The 12,226-nt window shown below is 37.6% G+C and overlaps 1 protein-coding gene across 4 annotated transcripts; it reads right to left on the minus strand.

Annotated features, from left to right (window-relative positions):
- Nucleotides 1-1,478: 1,478 nt before the first annotated feature.
- Nucleotides 1,479-11,435, minus strand: mtdha (metadherin a). 4 transcript variants are annotated; one of them, XM_048201374.1, is made up of 12 exons: nucleotides 10,998-11,435; nucleotides 10,276-10,410; nucleotides 9,275-9,359; nucleotides 8,949-9,113; nucleotides 8,780-8,827; nucleotides 7,978-8,145; nucleotides 7,565-7,645; nucleotides 7,369-7,446; nucleotides 5,240-5,358; nucleotides 4,886-4,984; nucleotides 4,672-4,786; nucleotides 1,479-3,078 (listed from the first exon to the last, which is right to left on the minus strand). In XM_048201374.1, the coding sequence occupies exons 1-12, from the start codon at nucleotides 11,346-11,348 to the stop codon at nucleotides 3,011-3,013; spliced, it is 1,512 nt and encodes a 503-aa protein (XP_048057331.1). In that variant the 5' UTR covers nucleotides 11,349-11,435; the 3' UTR covers nucleotides 1,479-3,010. The 4 variants fall into 4 exon arrangements, with proteins under 4 accessions (XP_048057331.1, XP_048057329.1, XP_048057332.1 ...); XM_048201372.1 differs by having other exon boundaries at nucleotides 10,276-10,413; XM_048201375.1 differs by having other exon boundaries at nucleotides 8,949-9,110; nucleotides 10,998-11,434.
- Nucleotides 11,436-12,226: the final 791 nt, after the last annotated feature.

Raw genomic sequence — 12,226 nt, forward strand, 5'->3', positions numbered from 1 at the left:
ACACAATGTGCTGTGCTTGCAGTCTAAAGATAGATTAAGAAATGGCCAATAACAATTCAAATAAAATTGCAATTCCGCATGCAAATATTATGACTGTGCTGTGCGGGTTTTTTTTTAAAGGTGCCATCGAACGTGTTTTTACAAGATGTAATATAAGTCTAAGGTGTCCCCTGAATGTGTCTGTGAAGTTTCAGCTCAAAATACCCCATAGATTTTTTTAACTGCCTATTTTGGGGCATGATTAACTATGCAACGATTCAGGGGCTGCTGGCCCTTTAATTCTCATGCTCCCTGCCCATCGAGCTCGCGACTCTATAATACAGTGCATTTACAAAGTTCACACAGCTAATATAACCCTCAAATGGATCTTTACAAGATGTTCGTCATGTATGCTGCATGCATGCTTCGGGTCATGTGAGTATAGTATTTATTTGGGTGTTTATATTTGATTCTGAATGAGTTTGATATTGCTCCATGGCTAAAGCTAACATTACACAATGTTGGAGAGATTTATTAAGAATTAAGTTGTGTTTATGAATTATACAGACTGCAAGTGTTTAAAAATGAAAATAGCGATGGATCATTCCATAAACAAAGTTCACACAGCTAATATAACCCTCAAAATGGATCTTTACAAAGTGTTCATCATGCAGCATGTCTAATCGCGTAAGTATGGTATTTATTTGGATTTTCATTTCATTTGATTCTGAATGAGTTGGATAGTGCTCCGTGGCTAACGGCTAATGCTACACTGTTAGAGAGATTTATAAAGAATAAAGTTGTGTTTATGCATTATACAGACTGCAAGTGTTTAAAAATGAAAATAGCGATGGCTCTTGTCTCCGTGAATACAGTAAGAAACGATGGTAACTTTAACCAACAGTAGCCTACATTAGCAACATGCTAACGAAACATTTAGAAAGACAATTTACAAATATCACTAAAAATATCATGATATCATGAATCATGTCAGTTATTATTGCTCCATCTGCCATTTTTCGCTGTTGTTCTTGCTTGCTTACCTAGTCTGATGATTCAGCTGTGCACATCCAGACGTTAACTGGCTGCCCTTTTCTAATGCCTTTCATAATGTTGGGAACATCATGGGCTGGCATATGCAAATATTGGGGGCGTACACCCCGACTGTTACGTAACAGTCGGTGTTATGTTGAGATTCTCCTGTTCTTCGGAGGTCTTTTAAACAAATGAGATTTTTATAAGAAGGAGGAAACAATGGAGTTTGAAACTCACTGTATGTCTTTTCCATGTACTGAACTCTTGTTATTCAACTATGCCAAGGTAAATTCAATTTTTAATTCTAGGGCACCTTTAAGCAGATGGGATACTTTTAAACTATAATATTAAATTTCTTAAATATAACATTTACAAAATAAAATAACCTTTAGGGTTTAATACTCTACAGGAGAAGCTGTGAGCCCAAAGAGCATTTTCTTTTATTTAACAAATCAACAGCTCTATAAGCTCAAATAGCAATCTTCTTTTATTTAACAAATCAACATAGAAATATTGCATTGACTTAAGTAAACATGATCATTCTTAAATCCATAAATTTGTAGAAATACATTGTTTGAGTAACCTCTAGAATGATAAACTAAGGCAGGCATCCGATGCTAGACCAGAGTGCCTCAGAAACACATGATCTACTGAAATTTACAAAACGACCATGGGCAAAACACCACTAAGTCAACCCAAATATGAATATGCATTTTAAACCCGCAGTTCCCCCCACCCCCACCCCACATCCATCATCATCATCATCATCATCATTCATTAAAGCCTATTTACAGTGAGTGGTACTTGCACGAGTGGACAGAGAATCAGGACGTTGTTCATCACTATATAAATGGTTAAGTTCATGCAAGTGCAACACTGACATCAATCAAATCTGAAAGGAAAGGTAACGTTAAACCTGCTAAAAAAAAAAAAAAAACTTGGAAATGAGGAAGAGAACAGAAAGCATACACTACTAAGTATAGATTAAGGCAACAGATTCCTTATACTGATACTGTTTTAGTGTCATGGAATTAAAGCTGCGCTAATCATCATCAACTTTTCCCAATCAAAATCACATAAACCTACTAACTTACTCAGTCAAAAACATGAACAAAAATGTAATGTTCACATTGTGCAAGAAACAAAAAGTAAATACACATGGTATTTTACAACCTTCAGCACAGTGCAATTACAAAGAGTTTTACCATAGAAAAAAAGCCCTTATAGTTCTATACATATGGCGTGGCTTTTTCTACTTTAGTTTGCAGGAAATAAAGCATTAGAGTCAACTAGTAGTTGATTAAAAAGGGAAGAGTTGTAATTCTAAACATCTCCAAGATCCACATACCCAGTCATATGGGTAAAATATATACTCAGGACGGAAGAAAAGCTTTAAGAAAATAGGTTTAGCATTAAAAAAATTCTCTGTAATATAACCGTTCTTTAGTTTTCCACCACAGCGATCTACAGGATTACAGTATTTCACCTCACAGAAGTACTGCTGGAGGAGACGCCGGCTCACAGCGCCTCTCTGTGGCTTCTAACAGCAACTGCAACACTTCAGAAACTGCTGGACACCAAAGTGCAATTCACCAGTACTAAAGTGCCACAGGAACAGTAATAGATGGAAAGAAAGTAGATTTCCCAAATGATTTCAACACTCCAAGTTCAAAATCAGTTTAGTAGCAGTTGAAAAATAATGATCATGAATGTTTTGCTCCACCGAAAGCATGTTTGATACTAACAAACCTCAGTGTAGCATAATAGTGCACATAAGTAGTGTTCCAGCCCATGGACTGCTCACCTTTACTCTATAGTTTTTCTTTCTTTCTTTCTTTTTTTCTTTTTTTGCCGAGTTCATTCAACTCAGTTTTGTTTCTATTTTGGATTTTTTTTTTTAAAAGCACAGTAAACTTATTCAGTATAAAATTCTGTACTGTGGAATTATTGCATAAACAATCTATTTGCATAAGCTATCCTGGATGTTATTCACAATTCATGTTTCTTTCCTGGCCTTTTTCTTCTGAACTTGCTTCGGTGGTTCCCAGTTCTGATCAGATTTCTCTGTGGGAGCAAAAAAAAAAATTATATTATTAATGTTATTATATAACATCCCAAAGTCAACTCTGAAAGTGCGGGGGTGGGAGTATAAATAACATACAAACAATATTTTTCAATTCAGTGTTTTACCCAAACTATACTGATAATAAACTCCGTAATGGAGGAACATTTAGACATGTATATGGTCAAATGCATTTACCTCACATATTATATTGTTGTTAAAGAGGACCTATTATGCCCTTTAAAAAATAAAAAAAAATATTTCACATTGTTGCAGCACTTCCCTTTTCAGTGTGTCAGTAACTCTCAGGCTGCATCCAAAAATCACATACTTAACACCAGTATGTGACAAAAGAAGTAGGCCTATGTCTGAATACACAGTACTCATAAAAGAATAGGCAAAAAGTACCTGGATGACCTAATGCTTCCGGCAAGATTCTGAAGTGTGCATATGATGGACACTTCACCATCCCACGGTAGAGTATTTGTGAATGGCAGTGAAGAGACCTAACTGACGCTGGTAGGTCACATGATAATGACAGCATGGAGAATGTAGTATGTCTGAATTACATTCATACTATAAAGAACATACTTTTTTGGCAGTCGTGAAGTAATGACTTATTTTGAATAAGTACCTACTAAAGAGAGTATGCGATTTTGGACACAGCCTCTGTTTAGTTCCACGGTATGTTCGACATCAGCTGCGGCTGGATGTAACCGATCGGCGAGAGTTGCCGCTTGCAGTCGGGGAGGAGCTGAAAACGGAGACGTGAAGTCGGACACTTTCTGCTTCCCGCAGTGATGCTCACACTGCGTTTGCATACTTTATCACAGCTGAAGTGAAATAAATGCAATATATTTGACTAATACACAATGTTTCAAAGACATTTCATTCAATACTTTAAGGAAACAGCTGTGCCATGAGACTGTATATCTGAGAATGCGCGTTCAGTGTCCGCGAGAGTGAAGGAAATCCGCCTGCGAGTTGAGAGATTTGTGCTCGTGCATCACTTGGATGCGCTCTCGACGTTTGTCATTAAAATAACACGATAGAAACAGCCTTAAATAAAATATAAAAAGGTGAAGATTGTGTCTGAACGCTGCAGTTGATTCTTTATTTGTTAAAATCAATGGAGAATATCTCGTATTTTTCCGTGGGTGCTCCAGCCACGGGATCGGCGCCTATAGCCTGACTGAGGTAAATATGCTACGTGAGATATTATTCTCAGGCTATTTTATTGATGCCTTTTTCGAATTGAAACACCGGTTGAGAGATTATATGTATATCTAGATCGTCTGTTCTTCTTCTTCTGCTTTTTTACCTGTTGTGGTGGTTAGCAAACAGCGCTGATTTTCAGACTGTATTCGTCGTCTGACTGCATGAACCGAACAGTACCGTATGGTTCAGGACGAATACATGTACTTTTACACCCCTAGTGTTTACTGATATAGAGAATAACTCCCTTTAGAGTAGACTTTGTGCTTTGTATACCGCAACATCATTCACACACTAAAAAAATTGAATTGTAAAAAAGCATAATAGTCCCTCTTTAAACTTTCTCACTAGATTCACCAATTCGTCTGTGATTTACTCACTTTGTGAAGACTGTGGAGGGACGTTTTGCTTGGATCCCTCATCCTTTGGAACATGAGGAGGATGAAGCTTGACAGTCACATTCTTCTCTGCAGGAGCAGAACCTTCTTGAGTCACCTGGAAGAGGAACACACAATTTGGTCAGTCATGTAGAATTACTGTTGATGTTTAAGTGTTCAAGTGTCAATTCTCGGTTTATTAAAACATGATTGTTACCTCAGTGGTTGAACCTTCTTCCTCTGGTCTCTTCTTTTTCTTTCGTCTCTTGGATTTTCCACCTGCAGGATCCGTCTTGTCGTTGTCTTCATTTGATTCCTGCAAAAAAAAAAAAAAAAAAACAGTATTTTTTTATTTATTTAACATTTAGCATTATAATTTGAATGTATTTAAATATTTATTTATCAAGAATGGGAAAGGTCTCCAAGGCGGTACTTGGCCTCGGGTCACCTGAAGCACAACCGCACTACAAAATTACATTTTAAACTGTCTTCTCAATTCATTTTATCTGAATACAGATACAAATAATTTTGAGATTGTTACAGAAACCTCTAATTATAACTTTTTTTATACCCCAAGTGGCTTGGAAACTGGAATCTCTTTCAAAGCAGGAGCATCAACTTTGGGCTCATAATTCTCCCATAACTCATCTGGAGGTTTCCAGTCTGAGCTCGGGTCAGCGGCAAGACCATCTGAAATCATATAGAGACACTGGAAATGTTAATAAGTCCTTTATGATATACACTATCATTCAAAATTTGGGGTCAGTGTGATTTATAAAAAAAAAAAAAAAAAACAAAACATTTTATTCAGCAAGGACACATAGGGTTAGTTCACTCAAAAATTAAAATTCTAAGGGTGGGAATCGATTACAATTCAGAGGGCTGCGATGTGATTATAAAACGATTATCAATGCATCTTTTGTTTTCTATTCACGTTTTCTTTTTTGCCACTGTGTAACTACTTGGTACTTTTAAAGCTAAGTATTTGTAATGATCTATAATGAATTACTTCCAATATCTTTTATTAATAAAACAAATGGAAGTGATTTGGCAAGTCAACTGGAAGGTTACATTTGCCAGCATATGTCCCATTATTGCAAAGAACCAACAGGAAAAAAAAAAAGTGTGCCTGTAGCATGCTTATAGGAAATTTAAAGACTTCACCATATTCTGAATCACTATAAAATAATAGACTTCCAACAACATCCTCCTGTTATGTGCAATATAACAATATTATAAAATATTAATAATACAGCAATAACATAACTTGAATATAGTGTGGCTTGTCCAGGGTAGTGTTTCCCAAAAGCATTGTAAGCAGGTGGTCATAGAACAATACCACCAATGGTCTCTACGATCAACTTGGGCTTACAATGCTTTTGAGGAACGCAGCCCGGGTGCTTTTTCCAGTCAATTTCATAGAAACCAACGTGCTTCCATATGCTATAGCTTTTAATGCAGAGAGTGCCGGATTTCTCGCTAAGCCATCATAGGTCTCTTAATCCACTGGCGCAGAGTGAGCATTTACAGTTCATTCCTATGGAAGTTGAGCTTCATGCTTGCGTGTGAGCGTGAAGCTCAACTTCCATAAATGGACTCGCTCTGTTCCACTCACTCCACGGACACGAACAGACTGTCCGGGCGCTGCGCTTTTGTGCTTCAGAGTTCTGCCTTTTACCTTCCGTCAATATCATATTATCAATTAACCTTTAGAAAATCGATTTTGACATTTGGGAATCAATTCAGAATCGTCCGCGTCCGCATCACGATGTATCTAAGAACCGATTTTTAATTAATTACTCACCCTCCATAAGATCTTCATTCATCTTCGGAACACAAATTAAGATATTTTTGAGAGGTTTTTTTTAATCCCCCATATAAAAGGAACATAATTACCACATTCAAGGTCCAGAAAGGTAGTAATGACATTGTTAAAATAGTCAACGTGACTGCAGTGGTTCAACCTTAATGTTATGAAGCGACGAGAATAGGCTTCCGTGTTCTGCGTCAGAACACCGGCTCATTATTGGCCGGCTCCTGCGTCAGCATCACACGCATGCGTTGTGCTGCTCACGTGAACAGCGTCGGCCAATACTGAGCCAGCGTTCTGTGCATAACCTGGAAACCTGCACTGTCTGTACAATGTAAACAGCGTAGGAGACTGACAGTGAAAAGACAAAATTGCTGGATAAAGTTGTTATTTTTTTTTTGCTTTTGCACACAAAAAGTATTCTCGTCACTTCATAACACTAAAGTTGAACTACTGTAGTCACGTTGACCATTTTAACAAAGTCATTACTGCCTTTCTGGACCTCGAATGTGGTAATTATGTTGCTTTCTATGGGGGATAAAAAAAACCTCTTGGATTTCATCAAAAATATCTTAATTTGTGTTCCAAAGATGAAAGGTCTTACAGGTGTGGAACGACATGAGGGTGAATAATTAATGACAGAAATTTTATTTTTGAATGAACTAACCCTTTAAATTCATCAAAAGTAACAGTAAAGGTTTTTTTTAATGTTAATATTTAAGATTTCTAATGCTGTTCCTTTTAACTTGCTGAAAAACTTTTTTTCAGTTTCCACTAAAATATTAGGCAGCAAAACTGTTTTCAACATTTATAATATTCATAAAAGTTTTGACTATAATACTCACAACATTATAATAACAACATAATATTTATAATAGTTTTGATCTTACTGTAGCTGGACCATTCATTGTCAACGGTGGGTACTTTGTCCCGTTGCCCTTTTTCAATGTTTGATTTAGTCTCTCCACCTGTGAAAATACATGGGAAAAGATGATTAATGTTTGTAGTGTTTATTAGCATACAAGGACAATATGATGTGCTCCTTACAAAACCGTCAGCTTAGTGAAAATAAAAGGTTACACGTACCTGATGTGTTCAGTCCAAGCATTGTTAAGTTCACTGGGTTTGGTTCTGCCTTATTTCTACCTTCCAAACCAGTCCAAGGCCCTGACAATAAAAATAAGACAGAATGTTTATCCACAGCAGCTGTAAAATTGAAAAATATTACTTGATAAACCCAATTTTAGTCAACTGCTAATTTTCAAAATATAAAGTACTGTGATAAATATGTTGTTACCATGCTATACATCTTAAGTAAAGCGAAATAACTCCTATAACAACGAGGTTTGAATTTCATTGAAACTGCCATCTAATCAGTTGCTACACATAAGAACAAACTCCAAGCTCTGTCACAATCATCTGAAAGATAAAAACCCCCAAATGCAGCCAATAACGGTTATAAACTCAAGGCAGGGTCATAAACAACTGTGATCTATTACCTTCCGACTCTTGTTTCCAGGTGGTGTTATCACGGTTCTTGTGCCCAAGGGTCTTTCTCCCAACAGACCACTTCTCGTTGTTTAAAGCGCTTGTTTGTGTTGACTTCACAGGCACATCTGTCCACCCTCCACCGTTAACAGAGTTCGCATCATTCCAGTTAGACGTCACTAAAAGAAAAAGATGATATTTGTAAGGTATATGCAGAGCAGACACCGTTCAAAAGTTTAGGGTTGCTAAAATGGTTTTGAAAGAAGTCTCGTGTTTAAATACAGCAAAAATTATTGCAATTTAAATGAAAATATATTTTGAAATGCAATTTATTCCTGAGATGGCAAAGCTGAATTTTCAGCAGCCATTACTCAAGTTTTCAGTGTCACATGATCCTTCAGAAATCACTCTGATTTCAGATGGTGCTCAAGAAACATTTTTTATTCTTATCGATGTTTTGTGTTCAAAAGAACACATTTATTTGAAATAGAAATCTTTAGTAACATTATAAATGTAACTTTTGATCAATTTAATGCATCATTTCTGAATAAAAGTATTAATTCCTTTCAAAATAAAATCTTACTGACCCAATTTTTTTCTTTTTTCTGCATTGTACATGGAATCTATGCCCTTTCAAACTTCTGTCATTCATGAATTGTATAAAATCTATAACAGCAACTCTGGAAATTCTTTTAGTTAACAATAAAAGTCTAATGTATTATCTTTAAATATTTTTTACGATATTTAAATCCAATTTTCATGACAATCAACACAGAAAAAGTGAAATCTATATTCTGTAAATGAAGTTTTTACCTGGGGCTATGATGGCATCACCCTTCGCAGCCTTGGGACGTGATGACTCTACAAGAAATCATAGGAAGAGAGCTCTAATGGCTAAAACTAGCTTGTATCTTAAAGGCAACCCTTGTGTATTAACCTTTTCTTGAATGCCAGAAAAATCTAAAATAAAGGAAATGCATACCTTTGTTCTTTTTGGTGCCAGCTGTGGCTGTAACCACAGGTTGCTCCACCTTCTGGCTGGCACGATCTCCAGCTTCAGGACTCCCAGAGCTGTCGCCAGGGCCCTTCTCTTTTTTGCGCTGCTGACGTTTCTCTCGATTACTGACCTTGGTTTCCCAAGCACCTGCTAAACACAGTCATACTGAAAAAAGAACCCTCTCAAAGCAGCTCATTTTAATTTCTTTAAAGCAAGATATTTTGCATTTCAACTTATGAGTCTAATTACTAACAAACAGATTTAATACTGAAAAAGTGAAGTTGCTGCAGTTCGGTAAGCCAGTTTCATACCTTCATCAGGTTCCTTGCCATCGGTGGAGGAAACCTCTTGGGTTGGCTTCACCTCTGGTTTTGGTTTCTTCTTGTTTTTCTTGGTCTACACAGGAACCAAAAACACTCATTTAGAACTTCCTGACAAGTCAGAAACAAAAGTAACTTCTTGCTCTCACACTTACTACAGATACAAAGTGCCATTTCAGACATATTAAGATATCTTAAAATGCTTATTTGGTCTTCATATAGTAAAAACTATGCCTAAAGTTTAAGGCCTTGGGACAAAGTACATGTTTCCCCTCTGGATGCACCCTACATTTGCTGTATCTGCATTATCAAATTACAGAACGATACTGACACCCGACCTCTCTCAAATCACTGTTTACAGACTGAACCAAGGCTGATGCAAACGTTCATAGCACTACGGAGCTAAAAATCAAATGTGCTTTCCAAAACTGTCTATACGAGTAGTTTTACCGTGCCCTTCAAGTGGAATCAGAAATATCGTATTAAGGATTTCCGAGCACATGAATGAACAACTGAATTCACATTTACAAGAAACTCAGCATTCAGAAGAGTATCTTTTTGAAACATTGTAAAAGAACTGACCCATAATATATATAATATCATATAGCTATAATCTATACAATGAGCGAAAAACAAGTCTGTAGTGCAGGGATGACATAAAATAATCACTTGACGTACCCAACATGATTTTAAGTACATATTTTAATAATTTAACAACATTCTCATGTTCACGGTTCTTTTATGTCAGTTAATAGTTGCATGACATGTAGGAAACAAAGTATTACATTTGATCTTAAAGTGCTGCATAAACATTCACAAAAGATAAGTCTTTGCATAATTATGTTCGATGTTGTTAGCAAAAAAATCTCTAAACTGTTTTGCTATTGAGAAGAGTGAAATACTATGACTTTAATACTACAGTTATTGTTACTACAAACATATAAACATACACTTCCTCTATGAAACCAGAATGAATACTAAGTGAAACCAACCTTTGCATCAGCAGGTGGCTGTGCTGGTGCTGGTGCTGGTGTTGGTGTTGGTGCTGGTGCAGTTTTCTTTTTCTCCTCGGTGACTTTGATTTCCTGCTGAGGTTCAGCCACTGTTTGTCCATTCGCCTGGGCCTTCTGCTGCAAGCACATGACAGTTACCAAACCAACCATCACAAACGCCACATTTCCTTCCTCTATCAACTGACAGTGCTTGAAAACTCCTCTTAGGCCATAAAAACTGTCACAATATGGGTTAAACTCACAAAAGGTGGTGTTTGGCAAAAACGAAACTTTTGAGAGCGTGAGTTAACCGGTCTGCTGTACTGTGCGACGTGGCTCTTCTATCGCCTTCGTGTCTCTCTAGTCACGACACTTGTAGTAAAATAACAACGTCTTATTTGTTAATTTAATCCTAACGGGTTAAGAAAAACTATTTAGAATGAAATAGTCGATAGGGAAATGCTTTCTGTATCAAAAGCTGTTTCTCAATGGTTTTGACAGGTTAGCACGTTAGCAGCTACTCAAGCTAATCTCTCGTGGTAATTACTCAAGTCACTTCCATATGATTTATGGCACTGCATCTCAAAACCTAGTAAGCTGCCTACCTATATCTCAAATTTAGGTATCACATAAGTGTCCAAAAGGGCTGTCTAGGAACTCAGCTGTCTTGGTTTTGAGGTACAGCCGTTAGCACTAGGAAATCACGATCACAGGCCGCTTACCTTGTCGGAGGCTTTCTTTTTGTTCTTCTTCTTCGGTTCGCTCGGTTCGGTCTTCACAGGTTTCGGTGGCAGGGCGGTCTTGACCGGGGACTCGGCGGCGGTGCTGGGACTCACAGTTACAGGGGCCCCTCGGCGCTTCCTCCGTCCGCAGGCCGCGAGTACCACCAGCACAACCAGCCCGAACAGCGCCGCGCTCAGAATCAGCCACGACGGATACTGCTCCGGCTTTATCCCCAGATCAACCCCCAGCTCGGCCCGGAGGAAATCCAGGCCGGAGGACAGCAGCCCGCGGATACGGTCGGACACGTATTCCGCTCGCTGTGTGGCTAAAGTTCGCCAGTCCAGGTCCATTTTAAGCAGGCGGACAAGAACCGCAAGCAGAGACGGAGAGTGAGCTGCTGCTGGCAGCGGGACTGGGGAGACAGTGAACGGCAGGAGGGAGTGGCTTTAGTATTTCTCGCCTTCTTACATGATGGCTGTGCCTCAACCTATCGATCTGACTACCTAGACAACACTGATAACACACAAAAATAAATACAATAGGTACAAAAAATACTATATTATGGATAGACAATAATTGGTTCTGTTTATTGAATAAAAAGACTAAGCATGTACTGTAGTAACATATTTCATTCACTTATTTACAGTAAAGCTCACAATCTGAGTTTGTTGTCGTATTAATAACCAGTCAGCAACTGATTTAAGTCTCACGAGCTTTTAGCTACAGTACAACACAATGTTTGCTTCATTTAGAATTGGGCAATAACTTACGGTTCGATTCATAAAATCGAACCGATTCATACGGTTTTGATTAATTAAAAGAACCGACTCTTAAGAGTCATTCAGTCAGGAATCCGACTACGAGTTGAATAGTTCAGGAAACACTGATAAGAGTATATTTGGCTGGCGGATGAATATATATCCGAGATAAAATGTACGTAACCGAAAGTCTCACATATAATTTTGTACATACACCTTTGTCTTACATATCATTTTGTCAGGTAAGTAATTAATTAATCAACTGCGAAAAATTGAATCGGTTCTGAATAAGATCTGGTTCTCGGTTCTCTCAACCCTGAGTGCGTTCCGAGTCTACTCGAGTTAAAGGGATAGTTCACCCAAAAATGGAAATTCTTTCATCATTTACTTACTCTCAAGTAGTTTCAAACCTGTATGAGTTTATTTGTTCTGCTGAACACAAAGGAAGATATTTGGAAGAATGTCATAAA

This window comes from Megalobrama amblycephala, linkage group LG9 (assembly GCF_018812025.1).
Source record: "Megalobrama amblycephala isolate DHTTF-2021 linkage group LG9, ASM1881202v1, whole genome shotgun sequence".
NCBI lineage: Eukaryota > Metazoa > Chordata > Actinopteri > Cypriniformes > Xenocyprididae > Megalobrama > Megalobrama amblycephala.

Coding starts and splice junctions, on each gene's coding strand:
- mtdha (XM_048201372.1), bottom strand. CDS start 11,348: ATGGACCTGGACTGGCGAACTTTAGCCACACAGCGAGCGGAATACGTG. Junction 7,646..7,977: donor CTGGAAACAAGAGTCGGAAG/GTAATAGATCAC, acceptor TTTTATTGTCAG/GGCCTTGGACTGGTTTGGAA. Junction 5,359..7,368: donor CAATGAATGGTCCAGCTACA/GTAAGATCAAAA, acceptor ATATGATTTCAG/ATGGTCTTGCCGCTGACCCG.